The sequence below is a fragment of the Rana temporaria genome, chromosome 10 (genome assembly GCF_905171775.1).
Source record: "Rana temporaria chromosome 10, aRanTem1.1, whole genome shotgun sequence".
NCBI lineage: Eukaryota > Metazoa > Chordata > Amphibia > Anura > Ranidae > Rana > Rana temporaria.
Genome location: NC_053498.1, coordinates 115,802,672 through 115,827,935, shown reverse-complemented (window position 1 = coordinate 115,827,935; position 25,264 = coordinate 115,802,672). Strand labels below are relative to the sequence as shown.

The following is a 25,264-nucleotide window of genomic DNA, read 5'->3' as shown; positions in this document are numbered from 1 at the left end:
GGGGCTCGCCCGCAAGGTAACCCCCTGGGAGAGCGCTTCTCCTAGGGGGTTATCTGATGAAAGAAGGATCTGTGAGAGTCGCCGAGGGACCCCAGAAGTCGATATTTGGGGGACACTCTGTGCAAAATGAACTGCACAGTGGAGGAAAGTATGATATGCTTGTTATTTATTTATTTTTATGTGAAGCTTTACAATCGTTTTAAGTACCTGTGGGCATTGGACGCATGTTATTACTCACAGAGATTTTACGGCGTGTCAAAGTCTTTGTAAATTTTCAGTTTTGTTTTCTGAAAAAGAAATAAATCTATGTTAAGGGTTTACTGACCTCCACACATAGATCTACTAATGATATATTAAAAAAGCTAATATCTTGTTATTCCTCTTTATTGTAGATTATCTCTATTTAGAGTTTAATGATCTCCATAAATAGACTTACTAATGGCCTATAAAAATATTGATCTACCTTACCTTACCTTAAATATAAAGCATTTACCACAGTAAAACAAATAAAACCATATAATACACACAGTAAATAGTAAATAGTAATATAAACTAGTGGGCAACCAGAAGTGACATAGTAACAGAAGTGACGTTCTGGCAGAGTCGACATCGGTTGGGTGAGATACTGCTTACCACACGCTGGGTCCGCCGTGACCGCGATATGCCAGTTTAGTTTTACTGTATTCTTGCTTTACTACATGCAATGTTATACTGTGCATAATTATGAGTGCAATATTTGGAGGTCTTTGCACATATGTATTACCTGTGAGCTACAATTGAAGACTGGAGACCGGTGTACAATGCTGTTTAACCCTGGGGTGGTTGATACCTGATTTGCCGAGCATGAGGATGTGAGGCAAACATTTCTGGTGAGTTGACACCTATGGGGGAGTAGTGCAAGATCAATTTATTATGGATATTTCATTGGACACTTTGGGGGTTATTTACGAAAGGCAAATCCACTTTGCACTGCAAGTGCACTTGAAAGTGCACTTGGAAGTGCTGTCGATTTAGATCAGAGGGGGACATGCAAGGAAAATAAAAAAACAGCATTTCAGCTTGCACATGATTGGATGGTAAAATTAGCAGAGCTTCCCCTCATTTCAGATCTACCCCTCAGGTTTACAGCGATATTTTAAAACACCCTATTCTGTCCCTATTTGCTTACCCTCATTTGCTAAAAAAGTTATCCCTTTATGAGTGAACCAACAATATTGTTTTTGTATTTATTTCTTCATAAAGTGACCTTTTATAATGTGACCTACAACCATCAAAAGAATCCAAAGACAAATATATATGATTTATAATGCTTAAAGTGGTTGTAAACCCAAAGAAAAAAAAACCTGCAAGACAAAGACATAATGAGCTGGTATGCATAGCATCAGCCGTCCTCGTCTCCCCCTCCGCCCGCCAACATTTCTCCCGGGGCTTACTTCTGCATATTGCAGCTCTGGTGCTGTTATTAGCTGGAGCCACGATTATGGGTGCCGCCGGTAACAGCACACGGACCGAAGCAACGACATATAGGTGCCATTGCTTGAATTTGCCCCAGTGCGCATGTGCCGATGACATCGGCACATGCAGGGGATATCTCCTAAACTGTGCAGGTTTAGGAGATATCCTGGGTAGATACAGATAAGCCTTAGAATAGGCATACCTGCAGCATACAGGATTTACAACCACTTTAAAGGCCAACTCAGGACAACAAAAAGTTTCCCCATGCACGGCATGGGTCAACTCCTTGTTTTGTTTAGGGGCAAGGAGAAATTTTATACTGACATGAACCTTTGCTATACCAGAAAATGGTGCTCCCCCCACAGTCTGGTGCTTGACTGTTCCTGGTCTATAGAGTCTGTTTTGGTCTTGATGACGTTAGGAACAGTCCAAAACACAAGACTGCTGGAGAGCGGGGTGCCAAATTTGTCTTGAGCTGGGAGCATCAGAGGATTAGGTAAGTAAATCTCCTTTCGCCTCTGCCCTAGACAAATTAGAACAGTTGACCCATGCAGCGTGGGCACAGCCCCACTCCATGGGAAAACTTTTTTCTCAGAGTTGGGCTTTAGGAATACTAAATGTCAGTCAGTTTGTGTTTTCATCTAATTTATGTCAATGACCCAGAATGTGTACACAAACAATTAGCTATTTCAAAAGAATAGTTCAGGAATAGAAGTTTTATGATTTGCTCAGTACAGGTTTTCTTTAATGTAAGGGGATCGTGCAAAGCCTCCAGGATTCGTTTTCTGCCTTTAGGATTCTCTAAAAGTAAATACTGTCTTTTCCCTAAATTAACAAAGGCATATTTCTCTAAGTTACTAACCAATCACATTCTTCTTACACAACCATTAAATTGTGTTAATATTGATTGAGCGGTGTCACTAATAATGTGTGAGTTACCAATTAATAATTAAGTATGCACACCCACAAGTCAATTGTGTATATAAATACATGTTTCTCAGTAGACTCCTACTTGGATGATATTTAAGGCAGTGATAATAATTTAGCTGCACAAGAAGTTCTCAAAGAACCACTTTACTACTTTGCAAGTCAATCATATGTCGATTGTTTCACTTCCAGAATTAAATGTTTTTTTTTTTTAGGACAAATGCACTCATCCAGAAGATGTGAAGCTATGCGCTGTCTTTGTTAAATCCAACGGGAGTTTCCCAGCTAATAAAAAGAAAGTGGTAAGTGTTATAACACTGAGTGAAGCTTTTTCTAAGTGTCAATTACCAAAACCCAAGAATTCTGTACATACAACAAGCTGTTAGAACTGAGACTGGTGATACAAGGTTACACAATGTAAAAGGAATAATAGAAGTAAGGCATTTTTGATATAACTAACTATTGGAATCAGGCATAATAGCAGGGGATGCAGTCAAGAGGGTTGTAAAAGTACAGATATTCATAATATTATTATATAATTCAGGCCTCAAGTTTAAATAATAACAATACGTTTAAAATATTTTGTTAAATCAGCGCATAAGTTCCATGGGAAATAAACATATGGCACTCTTCTGAAAAGGAGCTATATCATCTGACTATAAAGCAATAAAGTGTTACTTTTATTTTTCATTTTTCAGGCCCAGTATTTATGGTTAAAGTGGTTGTAAAGGCAGAAGGTTTTTTATTTTAATGCATAAAGATAAAAAAAGCCTTCTGTGTGCAGCAGCCTCAGCCCTCCTAATAATTACCTGAGCCCATCTCGATCCAGCAATGTTGTATGGCCCCGTACACACGACCAGTTTCCTCGGCAGAATTCAGCTTCCGACCGAGTTTCTGGCTGAATTCTGCCGAGAAACCCGGCCGTGTGTACACTTTCGGCCGAGGAAGCCGACGAGGACCTCGGCGAGGAAATAGAGAACATGTTCTCTATTTCCTCATTGTTCTATGGGAGCTCTCGGCCCGCCGAGCTCCTCGGCGGCTTCAGGGCTGAACTGGCCGAGGAACTCGATGTGTTTGGCACGTCGAGTTCCTCGGCCGTGTGTACGAGGCCTCAGAGAGACTCTCCCTCTTCATTGGCAGAGACAGCAGAGAAGCTCCATTGGCTCCCGCTGCTGTCAATCTAATTCAGTGAGAGAATGCAGTCAATCAATTCAGTGAGCCTCCTGTTGAGCCTCCTGTTGAAACCCAAGCCGAGCCGCAGCTCCCTGTGTCCATTCAGACATGGAACTGCGGCCAGGCCAGGAGTGACAAAGAGGGACCCAAGAACAGGAGGATCTGGGCTGCCCTGTGCAGAACCACTACACAGAGCAGGTAAGTATGACATGTTTGTTATAAAAAAAAATGAGACTTTAGTATTACTTTATTACTTTCTTCTAGGTTCAAGCAGTCATGATCCACAGTGGTTTAACAAAATCCTTAAAGCAGGGGTTCACCCTAAAAAAAATTCTAACATTACATTGAGCTGACTGACACTGACAGTATGATGATCTTTTTTTTTTTTTTCGTACATACCGTTTTATCGCTATTTTACCCCCCGGCTTCCAGGTAGTGAATCCCGCGGGAGGCTAAGCGATTGACGTATGACAAAAGCTTCCCACCGGTGCATAGGTGGCATCACGAGTTGCCGAAAGAAGCTGAACGTCGGTGCACAGGCGACATATAGCGCCGTATAGAGCCGACTTGCAGTCCGGCTTCTTTCGGCAACTCGTGACGCGCCGTATGCACCGGTGGGAAGCTTTTGTCATATGTCAATCACTTAGCCTGTGAATAGGAACACCCACTCCCCTGGATTCACTACCCGAAAGCCGGGGGGTAAAGTAGCGATAAAACAGTATGTACGGAAAAAAAAAAAAAAGATCAGCGTACGGTCAGTGTCAGAAGTCAGCTCAATGTAATGTTAGAATTTTTTTTTAGGGTGGACCTCCGCTTTAAGTCTGACTTATTAAACTCTAGTACTATATTGGTGTATAAGTTTCAATAAAATAATTCAGTTAGGGAATCCTTTAATGCTGAGTCATCTTTGGTCCAATGCCTAGTCTGGTAGCTTCTGGATGTCAGTGCTGCAACAGAGGACCCTTTTGCATTATTTGTTTTCTCCTTACCCCGCTGTGCTTTTGCTTATATTCTAGACACTTTCAGGGAACGCCAGCAGAAATTATGAAGGGTAGAGGGTACCACAGAGTGATGTTGGAATTACATCACCATGCTACCTCATTTCCAGATGCCGGGTTTTCATCCATTCCATTCCCCAGGGATACATTCCTAACAACATAAATGAAGATGTAGAGGCACTAACTGTGTATACAGTAATTGTGAAAAAATTGAGAAAATATGAAAAAAGAGATAAAAGTAAATATTGCCACTTTATAAAACTCTGGTCTAGCCACACCTGGTGTAGAGTTGGGCGAACGGTTCAGGCCAAACATTGCCTGCTCACTCGTTCAACAAACACTTGAATTTGCAGAGTGTTCGCCCTGCAATGCACTGTGCGCTGCACAGTGTATTCTAAGCAGAGATGGGCCGACCCATCTCCGGTGCTTCTCCGGGCTCGCCGCTGCCATCGGCCAACCAGAGAAAGGAAACTCTGGCCCTGGATGCTGACCATAGAGATTTACTGTGGACCCCCGGAGTCTATGATGTCACGCCGGCCTCTACATTCAAAAAAATTGCGCTGCCTCGGCTGGGAAGCTGAGATTTTTTTTTTCAGGCTTCCCAGCCTAGAGATGAGATGTGGGTACTTTTTGACCCCATATCTCACTGTAAAGAGAACCTGTCATGCTTATTCCTATACCATATATATATAATGTTTGGGGGTTCTATGTAAATTTCTAGCAAATAAATGATGATTTTTACATGTAGGAGAGAAATGTCAGAATTGTCCTGGAAGGCAAGTGGTTATGGAGGGACTAGTGTAGGCAAAAATATCAAGTAATGCTAAGAAAGCTTCCTTTGATATAAGTAAAGGGCTCTGTATTTGTTAATGACATTTTCAGAAATAGAGCAGAATACTTTATGATCCCTGCACATCATTTAAAAAAAGTGTGATGAATGAAAATTATATAAGGATACTCCTTCTCCTGTTGTCAATCACAGCCAGTGAGCCAATCAGGAGAGAGGGGGTGGAGCTGAGCCACGGCTCTAAGTGTCTTATGGACATATAGAGCAGGGCTTTGGGAGTGAGCAGGCAGCAGGGCCCCCATAGCAAATGGCTTGCTATTGGGGCACTGATTAAGAGGGAGGAGCAAGAAGCACCAGCGGGTATCCAAAAAAAGGAGGATGGGGGCTTCTTTGTGCAAAAACATTGCACAGAACAGGTAAGGATACCATGTTTGTTATTTAAAAATGCTGAACCTTTAATACCACTGTAACCACTTCAGCCTCAGAAGAATTGGCTGCCCAATGACCGGGCCATTTTTTGCGATAAGGCACTGCGTCACTTCAACTGACAATTGACGCTGTACCCAAACAAAATTGGCGTCCTTTTCCCCCCACAAATAGAGCTTTCTTTTGGTGGTATTTGATCATCTCTGCAAATTTTATTTTCCACGCTATAAACAAAATAAGAGCGTAAATTTTGAAAAAAAAAAACACAATATTTTGTACTTTTTGCTATAATAAATATCCCCAATTTTTTTTTAAAAAAGCTAATTTTTTCTCAGTTTTGGCTGATTTGTATACTTCTACATATTCTTGGTAATAAGCGTATATTGATTGGTTTGCGCAAAAGTTATAATGTCTACAAAATAGGGGATAGATTTATAGCATTTTTATTATTATTTTTTTTTTTTTACTAGTAATGGCAGTTATCTGCGATTTCTATCGGGACATTGACTTTATGTTGGACACGCACCTGATAGACCGCTTAAAGCTGTATAGCTACGACAGTTCATGCAGTAGAGCCAGCCTGTCGCAGTATAATGCGGGGGCTGGTCCGTAAGCCATTAACTACTTCTCACACTGGATTTGTTTTTATTTTATTTTGGGTTCTCTCCAATGGCAGAAAAACTTAAATAAAGTGTTAAAAATAACTGGCATATAGTTCAGCAGAATGGTGTAATAAAGGGTAGACATGTGCACACTGAAATATTTCATTTCGGAGTTTCGTTTTCGTCTGAAAAATAAATTTAATCAGTTACTCCTGAAATTCGTTTTTATTTATTATGTTTTTCGTTAGAAATTGCATTCATCCAAAAATTCGAATTAATTAAGGTTGAATCTGCCATTGAATACTTATAGTGTCTGTCGAATGTTCAAAGAAGATTCGATGGGGCAGCGAAACTGTACATTGAATCGTACATTTCCGGTCGAATGTTCCGCCTACAAGCTATAGAAGAATTCTAATGTTGTATGACTAGTAATAATTATATTTATTCATTATTATTACTAGTCAACCAACATTATAATTTTTCTATAGCCTATGGGCCGAGCATTTGAGCAGAAATGTACGATTGCAGCATCGTACAGTTTAGCTGCTCCGTCGAATCTTCTTTGAACATTCAACAGACACCTTAAGCCTTCAATGACAGATTTGACATTTGTATGTTTGTATGTTTTTCGATGCTTTGTCGAATCTCCGTTGTTCATGTTGAATTGTCAAGTTAGTTCTAGCTATTTTACTGCTCCTCCTCTTTGGTTACAATCAGCCAATAACATTCATCATCATCATTTTTTTTTATATTTACTTCCCCCGCTCAATTCCAACAGTGATCTTTTCTCTCTATGTCGAATCTTTTCTCTCTATAATGTCAAATCTTTTCTCTCTATAATGTCGAATCTTTTCTCTCTATGTCAAATCTTTTCTCCCTATAATGTTGAATCTTTTCTCTCTATAATGTCGAATCTTTTCTCTCTACGTCGAATCTTTTCTCTCTATGTAGAATAATCTTGGACTAATAGAGTTAGGCCCCGTACACACGACCAGTTTCCTCGGCAGAATTCAGCTTCCGACCGAGTTTCTCGCTGAATTCTGCCGAGGAAACTGGTCGTGTGTACACTTTCGGCCGAGGAAGCCGACGAGGAGCTCGGCGAGGAAATAGAGAACATGTTCTCTATTTCCTCGTTGTTCTATGGGAGCTCTCGTCCCGCCGAGCTCCTCGGCGGCTTCAGTGCTGAACTGGCCAAGGAACTCGATGTGTTTGGCACGTCGAGTTCCTCGGCCGTGTGTACGAGGCCTTAAGGTTAGGCACATTCAACCGACGAAAACAAAAATAAAGCATTTGTTTATGTCGGATCTTTCGGTTTTCGTATTCTGCACTTTCGTTTTCATTTGTTAAAACAATAACGAAAATAGCTGAAATTTGGACGAGAATGCATTCGGATGAAAACGAATGCACATGTCTAATAAAGGGCAGAATAGAAAAATGTCCAGTAAGACAATGAGGGACTATTTGGTTAGAACTAAAATCAAACCTGAAAATACTTGACTATCAGACATGCTCCATAAAGGGAATTATTGTTGTTGTTCCTCAACTCTATGCCCCATATGATGAATGTAAATAAGGTTCAGAAACGTGTCAATTGTTGCACAAGATATGTGGTTTATTGAATGATGTGCTGTGTGACTATTACTAAATTGGTAAAGCTACTGGAATGTTGAAGGCGTCAAGAACATTTGAGATCAATTTAAACTGGAATAGGTTTAATAAGATGTATTAATCATATTCAAGAAATATGTATTGTCATGTAAAAGCGTGAAAGTTATGGGATTGAGGGCATTGTGGGGGTGCACATGAGAAGATACTTTTACAGGAATAAGACAAATTAATCTTAGTTATTAATGCAACAGGTCTTTTGGGACAAAAAAAAAACAGGAAGAATTGAATGTGTTTCTGTGTAGATGGGCTGTACAGTGCTGGTTAAAGTTTAAGTCCACCCTAAAACCAAAATCCTGCATCTATAGACATCCACATTCTAAGACCACCGTTCTTTTAAATGGAACAAACGCGGTGACGTCATTGACTACGAGGTGCATGCGCTCGTCACATTCGATGCCGTCGCCGCCATCTTGCTACTCCCTACCTATGCCTAGGAAGCTACCACGCATGCGTCAAAGTCATTTCGAGCATGCGCGGGTTTCCACGGCAACAGGTAAGTATACACACTCTCAGGTTTCTCGGTAGGAAAACACTGCCGAGCATCTCATGACAAGAAAATAAAGAAGATTCTAGATTCTGGGCAGTTTTCTTGTCGAGAAACATGAAAGCCTCGTACACACGCTCGGTTTACTCGGCAAGAAAGCTCTGCCAGCAGATTTCTTGCTGGTTCTTGCCGAGTATACCAAGCATGTGTACGAGGCTTGACCTACCTAGCCCTGCAAAGAAGAAATAAGTATACATACCTTTTCTAAAGCCGATCCAATTCGATCTCCAGCAGCGGAAGCTCTGCAGATGACATAGCCTACAATGGCTGTGAAATGAAGGATTGACATCACCCATAGACTTACTATGGGGCTTCCATTGTTGGTCGTGTCCTCTGCACCCGCCTCCACAGCGTAGCTGCAGCTGACAGCTCAGCGTGGGATTGGGTCAGAGCAGCTGCAGAAAAGGTATGTATACTGATTTTTTCTTTACAGGGCTAGATAGGTTAGTGTTAGATTATGGATATCTGTAAATGCAGTGATTTTAGTTTTAGGATGGACTTTTTAATTTAAAGGGGCTGTAAAGGTTTGTTTTTGATTTTCTAAATTGATTCCTTTAAGCTAGTGCATTGTTGGTTCACTTACCTTTTCCTTTGATTTCCCTTCTAAATGTTTTTTTTTTCTTTGTCTGAATTTCTCACTTCCTGTTCCTTCTCAGTAAGCTTGCCCCCATCATTCGAGCCATTCTGGCTGGGGGTTAGTCAGCCAGAACAGTATACTGAGGAGGAACAAGAAGTGAGAAATTCAGACAAAGAAAACAAAGAAAAAAAAACATTTAGAAGGGAAATCGAAGGAAAAGGTAAGTGAACCAACAAAAACAAACCTTTACAACCCCTTTAAGGCTATATGTGTGGCTTTATAACAGTGGTTGTGGCAATGCCTGCAGCTGTGTTTGTTATGGTTGTATATGTGGCTTGTAACAGTGCTTGCACCATATTTTTTTTTATACAATAAAAAACATGGTATATTTACCATGTATATATTACCATTGCCCTAATCCCCCTCTTCTTGGGTCCCCCACTGGTGCTCCTGTCTGCTAATTTTCCCTATAGCAACAACTCATAGTGAAATACCATTTAACATGAGTTATCAAGTGCATTCAGGAGCCACTTACAGGATATTTGGCAAAGACAGGCATCAGCAGAAAAAAAAAAAATCTTTAGTACTCATTATTCTTTGATACTATCTTCATAGTTCAGAATTGTTTTTGTCGATGGTTGCCATTTGTAACTTTTATGGAATCTTCTGTAATACTTGACACATTTTTAGCCCCTGTGTAAATGATTTATATGCTTGCACTGGATTTTTTACACTAAATGATAAATCCAATGAAACAGAAAAATACATGTCTGCTTGACACATATTGTTTATCATGATAAACTGCTAGTTCTTCTAGACTAGCATCATCATCAGCAAAACTCATATCATCACTGCTTTAGAGAAGACTCCCCATGATTTTTAACCCCTATTTCCCCCCAAAATAACATCATCCTCACTTATCCTACTGTATTGCAGAAGCTCTGGTTAGAGTGTAGATTACTACTGCCATGACAGATGGCAGATATTAAGTGGGCAGGGCTACTTTGGTTGCAAGCATGTTGATTGGGTTTTTATTTCACTTTTAAGGAAAATACAAGTTGCATAAATAATTGCTTGTGAACCTTAAGCTTCGTACACACGACTGAGGAACTCGACGGGTGAAACACATCATTTTCCTCATCGAGTTCCTTGTTAGGCTGTCGAGGAACTCGACAAGGCAAGTTTATCCATTCCCGTCTAAGGAAATAGAGAACTTGCTCTCTTTTTGGCTCGTCGAGTTTCTCGACAGTTTCCTCGACGAAAATGTACACACGACCGGTTTCCTCTGCAAAAAAATATCTCCCAGCAAGAAACTTGGTCGTGTGTACGAGGCCTTATTGTGTGAAGATTGTAGGAGAATCTTGGGGGTATCAGCCTCCAACATAGCAAGTGGGAAATAAATGGTTCAAGATTCATCCGAGTCATTTACTTTTGAGCAACACTGCTCTTGTAGCTAAGCAATGACTGGGGGTGTGTATAGTATAATATGTAGACCAATTTACCAGTATAGTTTAGCTTTATAAATGCAAGAGAGACAATAGTAATTCATTGTTTAAAGGAATGATCCCAAACAGACAGCTCTGAAAGGTTTTACAAGCCTACTTAAATTACACTACTTGATGTAGTTTGAGCAGCTCCATCCCCTTCACAACCTATGTTTATTTAAAGTTATAAGCAGCAGCACATGTCCATATAACCTATTTAAAGCCTTTAACTGAGCTGAGCTGACCTTAGTGCATGCAGATCTCTGATGGCCTCTTAAAAGCCTAAAAAATAAAAAAAAATACTTTATTGGTGCATGCTTCCTTCTAGGCTGACCAGTCACTGATTACCAAATACTTCAGTTTCTTTGTCCCAACCAAGGACTTTTCCTAAACAGTCATCCAGTCCTTCGGTTTTACAGAAAAACCATGGAAAACTATTTAAATTGTTAAAGAGCCAGTGACAAGTTACACTGGAAGGGAACAGATGTCAAACCCGCTATAAGGTTGTAATGGTATTACAGCTAGCACAAGGGGTTAGCCAAAGAGACACTGCATTAAACAAAACCTGTGTTTCAACTTACTGAATAAAAGTAGATACCCAAAGTGTTTGATAATTAGTGACTTATTGTTAATATACTGTATATCATTTAGTTATGTGAACAATGTCTGTTTTATGCATAGCTGAAATAGCTCAAAATGTGAATAACGGACCAGCGCTAGTTTGTTGGCTGAATGGAATATGTCATAATATTATACAATAATTAATATTTATAAAAATATAATATTCATTTTATAACATTCCTAAGCATGGATAATTTAAGTGCTTAGAATGTTCAGAGCAAATATCTAGCAGACGTTTACCACCTCTGTAAAACTACATTCACATGCTTATTTAAAAGACAAGTCAGGGTGCAGCAAGAATGTGAAACAGTAATGGAAAATGTGTGCCACTCTCTGGGATGACGTCTTTAACCTCCTCTCAACCATAATCAGACTCACGATTCCCCCTTCACCTGGACTTGCCTTACTGAACTTATCCCTTGAAACCATTCTCCATTCCCTCAGACATATAACGACCCACATACTCCTAGCCTCCAGACTTAGCATAACGAGACGATGGAAGTCTGAAGCCACCCCGACTGTTGCTCAAACTATCGACCTGGTAACCTTGCATTTTAGCTATGAGAAGATAATGGCCATCGCCACTGGGCAGACTACCAAAACTAGCACACTATAGCAACCTTGGACAGACTGGGCCGATGCTGTGACTACCACCTAACATATAGATCCAGGGTTCTTTCTTTCTTGACTGAGCAATGTTCTTGTACTAACCATGCACTGTTTAGTTCAGCAACTCCAGCAGCTTTCATACAGACTGTGGAGAAATAGTTTAATCTCAGGCAGAGAATACTCAGTGATGCCTCTCCACCTCTGTGGCACAAATAAGACCCCATTTGGGGTGTCACGCTGGTGGAGGGGATCAAATATTATTTGTAGACCATTTGTTTGCGTTCTCCACCTTTTGTTTTCATTATATGCACTGTTAGTGGTTACTTATAGCTACTGTCTTATTTTATGTTCAACAACGTCGTTGCGCGACGTGCAATGTTTAATTGTGCCTTGTACTTTGTCTAAAAATCAATAAATCATTTGAAATGGAAAATGTGTGCCACTCAGGCTACAAGGGAAAGTAATCCTGGGTCCACCACTGTGTCTTGGCTCCAAATAACGGTTGAGAAAAGGATAGATCCTATGAAGCAGCACATCAATGCAGACCCACTGTTATTGGAATGAATAGCAGTCTCAGCCTGGACTCCCACCAGCCCAACCTGTTTCACTTCGGCCCTCACAGCGAAATCATGCTAAACCTGTGATTAAACTCTGAGGGGCCGTATGAAATGCGTTGGGGGCCTGACCTGGCGGGAGCCAAGGCTTAGACTGCCATTCATTACAAAAACAGTGATCCATCCTTTGCAACAAGAGTATGCAATACAGTAACCAATAGTAGCAGTCAGAAGTCATCTCTGTGGCATCTGTAGGATCCTGAAAGTAAGATCTAGGTTCAGAAACAATGTCTGAAGACAGAAAACTCTATGCTTGGAAGAAGACCAGGAGAAAATGGCAGTGGTGGAGTAAGAGCAACAAGCAAAATCAACGCATTATATAAACTCTTTACAAGGCCTGTAGGTATTGTACATTTCCAGTGTTAAAGCTCAATAACTATGAATTTCCACTTCATAGAGTATTATTTCTTTAACCCCCTGCCAATCACAGTCCTAACTATACTGGATAGATATACACTCATTTAAAAATAAATGACTGGTTTTACCATATTGTTCCAAAAAATTACAAAAGTGTTAGTACTACCTAGTCATAAGGCTCCCTGCCTCACCTGACCTCCTCGGTTATGGCAGCAGTTACTAATCCATGAGCACATCCTGAACACTAACTGACAGAAACAGCAAATAATCAGACATTTGATGGTTAGCATATTCTCATCTTTTTTTAAAAAAGGAGGAAAGAAAACTTCAGAACTGCCCCCCCCTGCCCCCCACCATTTATGCTGAAGAAACGTAAACAAAAATAAAAGTTAGGGACACTTTCTAAAATGTGGAAACTGCCTTTATTATACTATATTTTAACTTTGAGAGTATCAAGATGTGTTGGAAAAAAACACATGATGATTAAATCAAATTAAAAAAACAAAACTTTATTTTTTTTGTATTTTTGCATTTTTTGTTTTTTGCACAGGAGACTGGAAACCAACCAGAGGAAATGGAGATGGAGATGATGTCAAGTACATCCCCACCAGAAAAGTCAAAACACAAATCAGCTTCTCCAGACCACCAACTTCTGGCTGTGCCAGCAACATCAAACCAGTTGAACAGTACTAACCTTGCCTCCCCAGCAGACAGTCCCTGCAAGGCTGAGAAGAATGGGCACCCAAAAGATAGTGCAAACACTGCCAAGACCTTTGAAATTCAGTCAATGCCCAATGGGAAAACAAGGACATCCCTAAAAACTATGAGTATGAGCAAAAGGAAGATTTCACAACAGAAAGAGAAGAAAGCCACTCAGATGTTAGCCATTGTGCTTGGTGAGTCCCAAGAATATTCCCATATTTTCTTTAACTCAAACGTAAGTTTTTATTTCCCATTATGTCTGTTTGATCATAGAACACTAAAACATTATTTAATTTAAATTATAATTTCTGATTTTGTTTAGACTTCCTTATATTGGATTTTGATTTGATGCGGTTCTTAAAAGGATCACCTCTCTAGTTCTTTTATAATGTGATATTTTGCAGTATATACAATGTATCTGTGTGACCTCACTGATTACAAATCTGAGACTCTGAAATTCTGACATGCCTGCAACTAGTAAAGAAACAATAGCAATTGCAAAAAAAAGAAAAAAAGAAACTAAAAAGCAAAAGCAAGCAAGCAAGCTTCTGCTATGATCTGCTGTAGTAGCATCCAGCTCTTAACTAGGCAGATTTTACTATAAGATAACTCGACCCAAAACTGAGACTAATTTACTAAGCATTTGAAGGAAGAATAGACTCAGTTCTTAAAATACTATAAATGTATATACTGCCAATAAATACAAAAAATTCCCCCAGGGAGTACTGCTGGAGTACAGTTTCAAAAGGGGGAGATGTATAGTTAAGAACAGGAGTTAAAGTGGAATTTCTTTGGTTACTATTTTCTGGCACTGTCAAGAAAGAGGGGGCAGATCACTGTCACGGGATCTGCCCCCATTCCCTCCCATGGCAGTCAGTGGTGGCTGCAGGGATGAGTAGGGAAAGCCAACAATGGATGGGCCATAGGAAGACTATTGGTGATTTCACCACTCCAGGCTTTAAAGGGGTTGTAAAGGTTTGTCTTTTATTTTCTAAATATGTTCCTTTAAGCTAGTGCATTGTTGGTTTACTTACCTTTCCTTCCATTTCCCTTCGAAATGTTTTTTTTCTTTGTTTGAATTTCTCACTTCCTGTTTCCCTTCAGTAAGCTTTCCACCATCATCCGAGCGGTGGAAAGTCATTTAGAACAGCTTACTGAACACCTTACTGAGGAGAAACAGGAAGTGAGAAATTCAGACAAAGAAAACAAAACAAAAAAACATTTAGAAGGGAAATTGAAGAAAAAGGTAAGTGAACCAACAATGCACTAGATTAAAGGAACCTATTTAGAAAATAAAAAACGAACCTTTACAACCCCTTTAACATCCATTGTCAATTGCTCTTTCCTCTCTCCTGCAGCCGCAGCTGGCTGACACAAGGAATCATGTGACTGGACAGGAGAAGGCTGAGAATAGATAGGTATTAGGGATGAGCTTCGAGTTCGAGTCGAACTCATGTTCGACTCGAACATTGCCTGTTCGCCTGTTCGGCGAACAACGAACAATTAGGGGTGTTCGCGGCAAATTCGAAAAGCCGCGGAACACACTGTTAAAGTCTATGGGAGAAATCTAAAGTGTTAATTTTAAAGGCTAATATGCAATTTATTGTCCTAAAAAGTGTTTGGGGACCTGGGTCCTGTCCCAGGAAACATGTATCAATGCAAAAAAAAGTTTTAAAAACGGCCGTTTTTTCAAGAGCAGTGAATTTAATAATGCTAAAAGTGAAACAATAAAAGTGTAATATTACTTTAAATTTCGTACCTAGGGGGGTGTAAAGTCAGCATGTGAAAAAGCGCATGTTTCCCGTACATAGAACTGTCCCTGCACAAAGTATAATTTCTGAAAGAAAAAAAGGCATTTAAAACCGGCTTTGCGGCTCTAATGAATTGTCGGCTCTGGCAATTCAGAGATGATTCATTCATAAAAAATTAAAATAAAAAAGCTGGGGTTCCCCCCAAATTCCATTAACAGGCCCTTCAGGTCTGATATGAATATTAAGGGGAACCCCGCCGTCAATTTAAAAAAAAAAATGACGTGGGGTTCCCCCCAAATATCCACACCAGACCCTTTAGGTCTGGTGTGGATTTTAAGGGGAACTCCACCCCAAATTTAAAAAAAAAATGGCGTGGAGTTCCCCCAAAAATCCACACCAGACCCTTATCCAAGCACGTTAACCTGGCCGGCCGCAGAAAAGAGGGGGGGACAGAGTGCGCCCCCCCCTCTCCTGAACCGCACCAGGCCACATGCCCTCAACATGGGGAGGATGTCCCCATGTTGATGGGGACAAGGGCCTCATCCCCACAACCCTTGCCCGGTGGTTGTGGGGGTCTGCGGGCGGGGGGCTTATCAGAATCTGGAAGACCCCTTTAACAAAGGGGACCCCCAGATCATGCCCCCCCTATGTGAATTGGTAATGGGGTACACTGTACCTCTACCATTTCACGAAGGCCCCACTTTTTTTTTATATACTGAAATGCTATATTTTTATGTTGTAATTTAGCTCATACATATTCTTTAGTATATCTACTATATTTCTGGGTCAGTGTTAGCTTTGGCAAAGAAAGCTTATCAGTCCTTTATTAAGCATCTTTACTACTCAGGAAACTAAAAACCAGACTATGTATGATTTAAGTAAGGTTTATTAATAGCGAAAAAAAACATCCAAACATCAGCAAGCAGAATGCACAGCAAACATGAAAAGATATGTGAACCTAAAACAAGGTGAAAGAAACTCTCACTAACAAACTAACTAACCAAGTGACAGGCAACCTAACGGGCAAACTATCAGACAAAATATATAAACAAAATGGGTGCACAGGTAAACAGAGTAGAACTGGAGGTGCAAGGAACAGTCAGGAAAGGCAAACCAAGACTGGGATCAGGATCAATGGGTGCAGATAAGCGGCAGCAGGGATCTGGATACAGGTACAGGGCAGGATCAGGATCAGGCAGGATGTAGGCTCAGAAAGAATAGTCAGCAAGCAAGTATTTGGCTATCAGGCAAAACACTGAAGCAAGAGGGAACAGTAGAGAAGCGACTAAATACCTTCCCAGCAGCTATTATCAGGTGAAGAATAATTTCTGAATTTCTACTGACCTATTGAAAGCATCTGTATGGTAATGCAGATTAAGTGGTGCCTATACCAATGAGCTGTTTTCATATACGACATTTTGGTTGCCAAGTGAAAAGCTGACAACTTTATTCTTTGTTTCTATTTTTATGTCTTTTGTTTTATCTTACACGCCTGGGTATGCCCAATAGGCTTTGCTTTGTATCTTAACCTCTAAATACTTTAATAAATAGTATCTTTAAAAAAAAATAATAATAATAATTTCTGGGATCTGCTGGCTTCTGGGAGACACCTGCTGGTGGATACTGGAACCACAACCTTCTGGCCTAGAAATTACAGTGCCACCAGCAGGTGATCCAATTTAACAAGGGTTTTTAGGAAAAAAACTATAATGGGTAACCCCACTTTTGTGGGGAAAAAAATAGCAAATAAACAAAAAATGATATAGCGTGTACAATTGCAACACAAGTCATATTATAATTTAATGCTATTAAAAATGACCTTTGCTTTTCAATCTGCAGCCGCTGTAATTTTCTGAGAATGCATTGCAAAATGGATACCTGGAGTTGTTCTGTACACAGAGTGTGTACTGACCACTCCCCAGAAACATAATTTCCTGCTTGTGTGATTGGCTCACCAATTTTCCCAGAAGTCTTCCTCATTAGTCACTGTAGGTGTACACCTGATAGATAATTATGAAACCACTCCCATTAGTCCCACTCAGCACTGAGGCTCAGAGGAACATACAGGGATTACTTCAGACAAAAGGTAGGAATCTGCAACAAAGGTTGTTATAATCCTTGCAATGTACATAGATCATCTAGAGGGGAATGTTTGTTTCTCAATAAAAGTGGAGTTACTCTTTAAATATTGTCTATCCAGGCTTTACAGTACCTTTCAGTTAATTAAACTGCAAAATCTTTATTGAATGTGGTCAGTTTATTATTTCAGTAAAATAGGCATGAGCAGTTCTTAGAACCTAATTTCAGTCCACCAATTCTTTGAAAAACTGCAAAGTGCTTGGCAAATAACCAACATTTGCAAGACTAACAATTGACACCTACTGTGATTGTCTCTTTTTTTAGAAGGGTTGACTTACCTGCATCTATTCTAACTTGTAACCTGCATTTAAAATTGTATGACTTATTATCTTTGTTTTGTTTATTTCTTACTCAGGTGTCTTCATAGTGTGCTGGTTTCCCTTCTTTGTAACCCATATCCTAAATATGCACTGCAATTGCAAGGTACCACCAACCTTGTACAGTGCGTGTACATGGCTTGGTTATGTCAACAGTGCAGTCAATCCTATTATTTATACCACTTTCAATGTGGAATTTCGAAAGGCCTTCATAAAAATACTTCACTGCTAGAACAGTTATCGGACTGCTTCACATGGACAACAAAGGGAGACAAATACCTGAAAAGGAAACAGAGCCCTGTGAATGCTGGGCAGGAAACCCTTTTGGTGTTGGGGAACATAAATTCACACTCATGTGCACCTGAATTAGCCATGTACTAAACATGACTAGGGTTGGTGAATAGGAACCTGGAAGTAATTCTACAAATGAAACCTAGCAGAGTGTTGTCATATGGAATTATGAAGTATAAATGGTCCACCAAATTGGAGTGTGGTAAATTGCCAAGGCAGCGCTAGAAAGTGGCAAGACAAGACTTAACAGTACTAGACTTCATCTTTAGTACCACGTTCAAGAAGAGGAACAGTTGGATTCAGCCATTAATGTTGACAAGATGACATTTTCAGGACCTATGTGAATGTCATTGCAGTCTCACCAAAGACACTATAATTTTTTTATCTGATCTTTGCAAAATAAGAAAGCTAGAATCTGCTGAGACTATACTTTGAATCAGGGAACTGGGACTTTTTCTTCAAGTATTAAGACTTTACAAGGAATTATCTATTTTGGACTTTCCCTATACTGGTCATCTCCAGCTTACTGGGTAATGTGGTGATCAATGCAACATGAAGAACAATACAAATTTGCATTGTGGTGACAAAACTGTAAATAAAACATGTTCCGAAAGAAGCCCAAGCCAAAAAAAAACTATATTATAAATATTTAAACCTGTCTTGCATGGTGTGTGTCATATTTAAAATCTATCATTGTCGCACCATGACTAAATAAAATTAAACAGCGAACCATAAATGTAATAGCTGTACTAAGTCCTTACAGGGGGCAAAACTTGTTTTCAATACATTTCATGCCAAGTACAGTAACTTAGCATTTAAAGGAAAATAGAAAATAATAAAATGTTCACTAAATCTTTACTGCTCTAATTGTATAAGATACCTGAGAATATCATGCCTGTGGCTTGCATTTTTGCCAGTGTAACTGGTTATAATTTGTTTTCTATGTGCCCGCTGATAAATATACTTGCAACGACAAAACCAGTGCTTGAAAGTTACCATAGGCTAATGCTGTCAATTTTTATGTTGGAATTAATTATTAATTGATTTTGTCTACACATGAAAAGCTAATCAGTTGGATGAAATTAAAACAACACACCATAATTATTAATACATATCTACAAATAGCATAACACATCATACAATGCACTCAATTTGCAATTTTTAACTACACGTTCTATTAAAACATTCCATATTTTGTAATAAAGGTACACAGGAATAAGTTAGAATGAGCCAATGGATTGCAGGCAGGACACATATCCTACCTGTTTTTGATTCTGGGCATGCTGTACTGCATTAAGACACACTTACCCACAAATTGCCTTCTTACAGATACTTTGGTGTTCAGAGAACATCTTGTGTAGTACATGAATGTATGGTGGCTGTTCCCAGTCCAGCCCACCACAACTTTCTGAATTTTTGGAGGGTTTAAGAATAGATTATCACACTGGTGACATTATCATCATCATCATCATTATATTCCATTCCCAACACTTAAGCCACGTACACACAACCATTTTTAATGTCCTAGAAAAAACAACATTTTTCTCAACGTGATTCTTGTCAAGCCTGCCTTGCATACACACGATCGTGAAAAAAAAATGCTCGAGCAAAGCACGGTGACGTACAACACGTACAACGGCACTATAAAGGGGAAGTTCCATTCAGATGGTGCCACCCTTGAGGCTGCTTTTGCTGATTTTGTGTACCGTAAGTAAAAGTTTAGTGAGAGACGATTCGCGCTTTTCAGTCTTCGTGCTTTTCAGTCTGTTACAGCGTGACGATTGTGTTATCACCATTACAAACGCTAGTTTTGCCAGAACGAGTTCTCCCGTATCTCATAACTTGCGTCTGAGCATGCACGTTTTTTCCCGTCTTTAAAGCCTACACACGACTGTTTTTCACAGCGTGAAAAACGACAACGTGAAAAACGTCAAGAAAAATTAGAGCATGTTCTAAATTTTTTATGCCCATTTTTCACGTCAAGAAAAATGCTCTGGAGTCTACACACAATCATTTTAATGACCATTTTAAAAAATTGCATTTTTCACGTCATGAAAAATGGTCATATGTACGTGGCATTACACCCTGAGGCCTCGTACACACCACCGAGTTTCTCGGCAAAAACCAGCAAGAAACTTGCTGGGATTTTTTTTTGGCCGAGGAAACCGGTCGTGTGTACATTTTTCAACAAGGAAACTGTCGAGGATCCGGTCGAGCCAAAAAGAGAGCATGTCTTCTTTTTCCTCGATGAGAATGGAGAAACTTGCCTTGTCAAGTTCCTCGACAGCCTAACAAGGAACTCAACGAGGAAAATGATGTGTTTCGCCCATCGAGTTCCTCGGTCGTGTGTGAGGGTTGACAGATAAGCTAATTCAGTCCTGATTGAAATACTTTTCAGAACCTGTGGTGGGTAGATTGGATTCATCAAGGGCTAAAGCAAAGTGCGTAGATGTCCTGACCGTAGCACAATTGCAATGTTTGCTCATTGAGAGTAAACTGCTTTGAATTGCTGTGGACACTGTCGCCTTTAAAAATGTAAACAAATACTGCTGTGTGAAAAATCCATGTATAATACCTACTTTACTCTATTGCAGCTGATCTTCCCATGTTTGCAGAGCTGGAGTTTGTGCTACAGTATGAAGTGCTTTTGAGTGTGTCAGTTTGTCTGTGCCTCCTTGCTGCTTGCTGTGCTTCCTTGCCTCCTAGCTGCTTCATCACTATTATGTCCCTGCAATTCAAAACAATCACACAGGTGATTTAGTGTCCAGGAGTAAAGGCCACAGCATTCAGTGAGGGAATGTATGCACCCAACACGCCCAAAAGTACTGGATGTGGAACACGCACATTAGCTTAGTGGTTAGCATCTCTGTTCAAATCCCAACCAGCACACACTGAGTTTGCATGTCTTACCTGTGCTTGTGTGGGTTTTCCTCCAAGTATTCTGGTTCCTCCCACACTCATGCTGGTAGGTTAATTGAGGTAGGGACCTTAGATTGTAAGCTCTTGAGGGCAGGATCTAGCATGAATGTACAGAATGTAAAGCGCTGCATAATTTGTCGGTGCTATATAAATACCTGTAATAAATAAACATTTTACACAGCAGTGTTGGTTTAAAGCTTTTTTTGTTTTTTTATTTGAAGGTGACAGCATGTCGGGTTCCTAGAATATATTATATAAGAATTCCTAGAATATATTACACAGAAAAAGTAAATTTGGTTAACTTTTTATCTGACCTTATCTCATAGAGTAAAACCTTGGTTTGCGAGCATAATTTGTTCCAGAAACATGTTTGTAATCCAAAGCACTTGTATATCAAAGCATTTTTTTTACAGGGTATAAAAGAGAAGAGAGGCAACTCTAATGCCACGTACACACGATTGGTTCATCCGATGAAAACGGACCAATGGATTTTTTCATCAGATATCCAATTAAGCTGACTTTTATCAGTCTTGCCTACACACCATCAGTTAAAAATCCGTTTGTGTCAGAATGCAGTGACGTAAAACAGTGACAATGAACAATGAAGTTCAATGCTTCTGAGCATGCATCGACTTGATTCTGAGCATGCGTGGATTTTTAACCGATGGACTTGCCCACAGACGATCATTTTTTTCTATCAGTTTTTTAACCATCAGATCATTTTAAAACAGGGTCTAAGTTTTTTCACAGATGGGAAAAAAAAAAAACGATGGGGCGCACACACGATCGGTTCGTTCGATGAAAACGGTCCATCGGACCTTTTTCATCAGACGAACCATTCGTGTGTACAGGGCATAAGTGTAGCAATAAGTTGCTAAATGCTGTACCTTCATTAAATGTAACCATATTGCTACACTTAGAGTCTCCTCTCTTCTTTTTTATACTCAGTTGTGACTAGTGTTGCTCACGAATATTCGTATTGCGAATATTCGGCTCGAATATGGCATATTCGAGTATTCGCGATATATTTCGAATTTCGTGGTGAATATTCGCTATTCCGAATATTCGCATTTTTTCAATTTTATTTTTAAAACACATCACATCCTATCGACGTCTAAAAGCATTGCTGGTATGATTAGAGACCCTGGGCCGAGTAGCTAAGCTGAGGCGATCCTTTTATGTTGCCGAATATAAAAAAAAAAATTGCGAAATTTCGCTAATGCAAATGCGAAAATGATTGCGAATTTTCGATAACTGTGGTAGGAGAACTCTGATTGTCTCTGATGCAAAAGGGGGGGGCTTTGTGTATGTTTCTGTTATGAATATTTGTATGTTTGATATTATTATTTTTTGTAAGAAGGAAAAAATTGCGCATACCATAAAAAAAGGGGAGAATACAGCAGCAACTCAAAAATGTTATACAACATAAATTAATACAAGACAGAAAATGGAGTCGCTCTACAAGAATAAAAAATATGTCTAGTGACAAGACATGTGGGCAAATTATAAAATAAGCAAGCGCAAATAACTTGTGAAATACACAGTGAAACAAATATATAAAGAAATATAGTCCCAATAATAGAAAAATAATCTTTCATAAAAATGTCTTTGATATGTGAAGTGAAAAAAAGTCCAAAGCATGCAGCATGAACGTGTTCAATCTTCAAGGTATTTGATTGACAAACGGCTGTGACAGATGGATAGAGTAAAGAATCACCACCAATGCAAAACACTTTTTATTTTCTATTGTAAAATATCACGAATATTCTGAGCCAATCAGAGTGCTCCTTCCGCATTTGCCGAATATTCGCAATTATTTTGGATTGTAAAATATCACGAATATTCTGAGCCAATCAGAGTGCTCCTTCCGCATTTGTCGAAATTTCGCAATTATTTTGTATTGTAAAATATCACGAATATTCTGAGCCAATCAGAGTGCTCCTTCCGAAATTTCGCCATCAATATCGCATTCGCATTTTGCGAAATTTCTATACAATATCACGAATATTCTGAGCCAGAGTGCAAAATATCACGAATATTCTGAGCCAATCAGAGTGCTCCTTCCGCTGTTGTCGAAAATTCGCAATTATTTTCGCATTCGCAATAGCGAAAATTCGCAATCATTTCATTTCGATAAAATATCACGAATATTCGAATTTAGCGAATATATCTCGAATATTCGACTATATATTCGAGATATATCGCGAAATCGAATATGGCGTATTCTGCTCAACACTAGTTGTGACATGACGCTACTCTTATATCAAGACATTGCTTGTATATCAAGGTAAAATTTGTTAAAACATTTTGCTTGTCTTGCAAATTGCTCTCAAACCAAGTTACTTTCAAACCAAGGTTTTACTGTATTTGAAATTTACAGATGTTAAAAGCACTCTGGATTTGAATCACTCATTACTCTGCAATAGATGCTTGATTCCTTTTCGACACACTCCTTTCCTTCCACACTATTGTACACTACATGTATTAGAAAGAGGTTTATCAAATGAGACCTTTAAAATAGCACTTAATGAAAATATATCGAAACCTAGAGTATAAAGTCTCAATGTTTTTATAAATGCAATTAACAAATAGTTTACATTAAAAGAACTGCTAGTGTACATACTACATGTTACATAGTGATTTGAACAGCTCTCTTTGTTTAAATTGTCAGTCATCTGCCCACCCTCATATACCCCTGCAACAGTAATCTTCCAATGCTGCAGTGTTAATATGAGCCGGTGGATCTGTTATAAGATCTTGTCAATAATGCAAACTATGCCCGCCCTCCTCCATTCTTAGCAGCTGTACTTAACCACTTAAGGACCGCCTAACGCCAATATATGTCGGCAGAATGGCACGGCTGGGCACAATCACGTAAGGGTACGTCCCCTTTAAGTGCCCAGCCGTGGGACCCGCTGACCCGATCGCCGCCGGTGTCCCGCGATCGGTCACAGGAGGTGAAGAACGGGGGGAGGTGTGTGTAAACATACCTTCCCCGTTCTTCATTGTGGCAGTGTCAGTGATCGTCTGTTCTCTGATAAAAGGAAAGACGATCACTGACATCACACCTCCAGCCCCACCCCCCTACAGTTAGAAACACATATGTGGTCACACTTAACCCATACAGCGCCCCCTAGTGGTTAACTCCTAAACTGCAATTGTCATTTTCACAGTAATCAGTGCATTTTTATAGCACTTTTCGCTGTGAAAATGACAATGGTCCCAAAAATGTGTCAAAATTGTCCGATGTGTCCGCAATAATGTCGCAGTCATGAAAAAAATCGCTGATCGCCGCCATTAGTAGTTAAAAAAAAATTATTAATAAAAATGTCATAAAACTATCCCCTATTTTGTAATCACTATAAATTTTGCGCAAACCAATCGATAAACGCTTATTGCAATTTTTTTACCAAAAATAGGTAGAAGACTACGTATCGGCATAAACTGAGGAAAAAACGTGTTTTTTTATATATTTTTTGTGGATATTTATTATAGCAAAAGTAAAAAATATTGAATTTTTTTCAAAATTGACGCTCTATTTTTGTTTATAGCGCAAAAAATAAAAAACGCAGAGGTGATCAAATACCACCAAAAGAAAGCTCTATTTGTGGGGAAAAAAAGATGCCAATTTTGTTTGGGAGCCACGTCGCACGACCGCGCAATTGTCAGTTAAAGCGACGCAGTGCCGAATCGCAAAAAGGGGCAAGGTCCTTAACCTGCATATTGGTCCAGGTCTTAAGTGGTTAAAGTGTAATTAACCCCCTATCGTTTTCAGCCAAGGGAGCTGCCATCTTTGGCTCTGTTTAATCTACAACTGCCATGATGCTGCACATGTGATCAGTTATGACACCAGCCATTGGATGGTTTGACAGTTTGATTGAGAGCACAACCAATGGGAGTGTTACATTTCCGACACATGCCAGAAATAAAACTATTTTATGGATGGGTTTACTTCCACTTTAAGCTTTTCGCATTGACAAGCACTCTGGAGAAAGGGGGACAGACCTTTCATTAATCTGTTTGTCCACCCTTTATAGAAATAATATAAAATTTTCCATGCTGCCCAAAATAATACAGAACATGGTTGCTGCTGATACAAAAAAAGTAAAAATGCCAAAGCATTAAAATGTAGTACTCGAGAGAATTACAGCACTACCTTAACCACTTCAGCCCCAGAAGGATTTGCCCCCTTCCTGACCAGGCCATTTTTTGCGCTACGGCACTGGGTCGTTTTAACTGACAATTGCACAGTTGTGGGCTGTTGCACCCAAACAAAATTGATGTCCTTTTATCCCCACAAATA

At 39.5% G+C, this 25,264-nt stretch overlaps 1 protein-coding gene across 3 annotated transcripts in view; it reads left to right on the top strand.

Annotated features, from left to right (window-relative positions):
- Positions 1 to 18,783, top strand: part of DRD2 (dopamine receptor D2) — a 356,750-nt gene extending 337,967 nt beyond the window's left edge. For 2 of the 3 annotated variants that reach the window (XM_040326016.1, XM_040326017.1), the window contains exons 6-8: positions 2,598 to 2,685; positions 13,382 to 13,738; positions 17,790 to 18,783. In XM_040326016.1, coding sequence (XP_040181950.1) covers positions 2,598 to 2,685; positions 13,382 to 13,738; positions 17,790 to 17,983 — 639 coding nt within the window. In that variant the 3' untranslated portion in view covers positions 17,984 to 18,783. The remainder of the gene's footprint in view (positions 1 to 2,597; positions 2,686 to 13,381; positions 13,739 to 17,789) is intronic. The other variant, XM_040326018.1, reaches the window with a different exon arrangement.
- The last annotated feature ends 6,481 nt before the right edge of the window (positions 18,784 to 25,264 follow it).